This window comes from Fulmarus glacialis, unplaced genomic scaffold (assembly GCF_000690835.1).
Source record: "Fulmarus glacialis isolate BGI_N327 unplaced genomic scaffold, ASM69083v1 scaffold36198, whole genome shotgun sequence".
Classification (NCBI taxonomy): domain Eukaryota; kingdom Metazoa; phylum Chordata; class Aves; order Procellariiformes; family Procellariidae; genus Fulmarus; species Fulmarus glacialis.
In genome coordinates, this window is record NW_009229493.1 from 1 (window position 1) to 305 (window position 305).

General features: G+C 64.6%; 1 protein-coding gene across 1 annotated transcript in view; it reads right to left on the reverse strand.

The window, feature by feature from the left end:
* Window positions 1-181: 181 nt before the first annotated feature.
* Window positions 182-305, reverse strand: part of LOC104081232 (hydroxyacylglutathione hydrolase-like protein) — a gene marked incomplete at both ends in the record, with an annotated part of 932 nt that continues 808 nt past the window's right edge. The window contains one exon of the mRNA XM_009583879.1: window positions 182-261. Coding sequence (XP_009582174.1) covers window positions 182-261 — 80 coding nt within the window. The remainder of the gene's footprint in view (window positions 262-305) is intronic.

The following is a 305-nucleotide window of genomic DNA, read 5'->3' on the forward strand; positions in this document are numbered from 1 at the left end:
CCCTCAGGGCTTGGATTTCCCACCGGCTAGTGAAGCCATGGGAGAAGGGATGACTCTGGAGGGAAAAGGGGAGCAGAGTTTGGGGGCAGGACCAGCCAGCCGGGGCCTGCCCACCCCGCTTCGGTTCGGGGTTGACCCGCAGCGGGGCCCTTTGCACCCCCAAGGCACCGGCGCTGCTTACGTGACCCGCAGGAAGGGATTGTAGAGGAACTCCTCCTGCAGCGTGGAGGGCACCGTGGGCAAGTCCTCGTCATCCCGCTGCTGCCGAGGAACCAGAGAGATCCAAAAACCCGCTGGCATCCAAC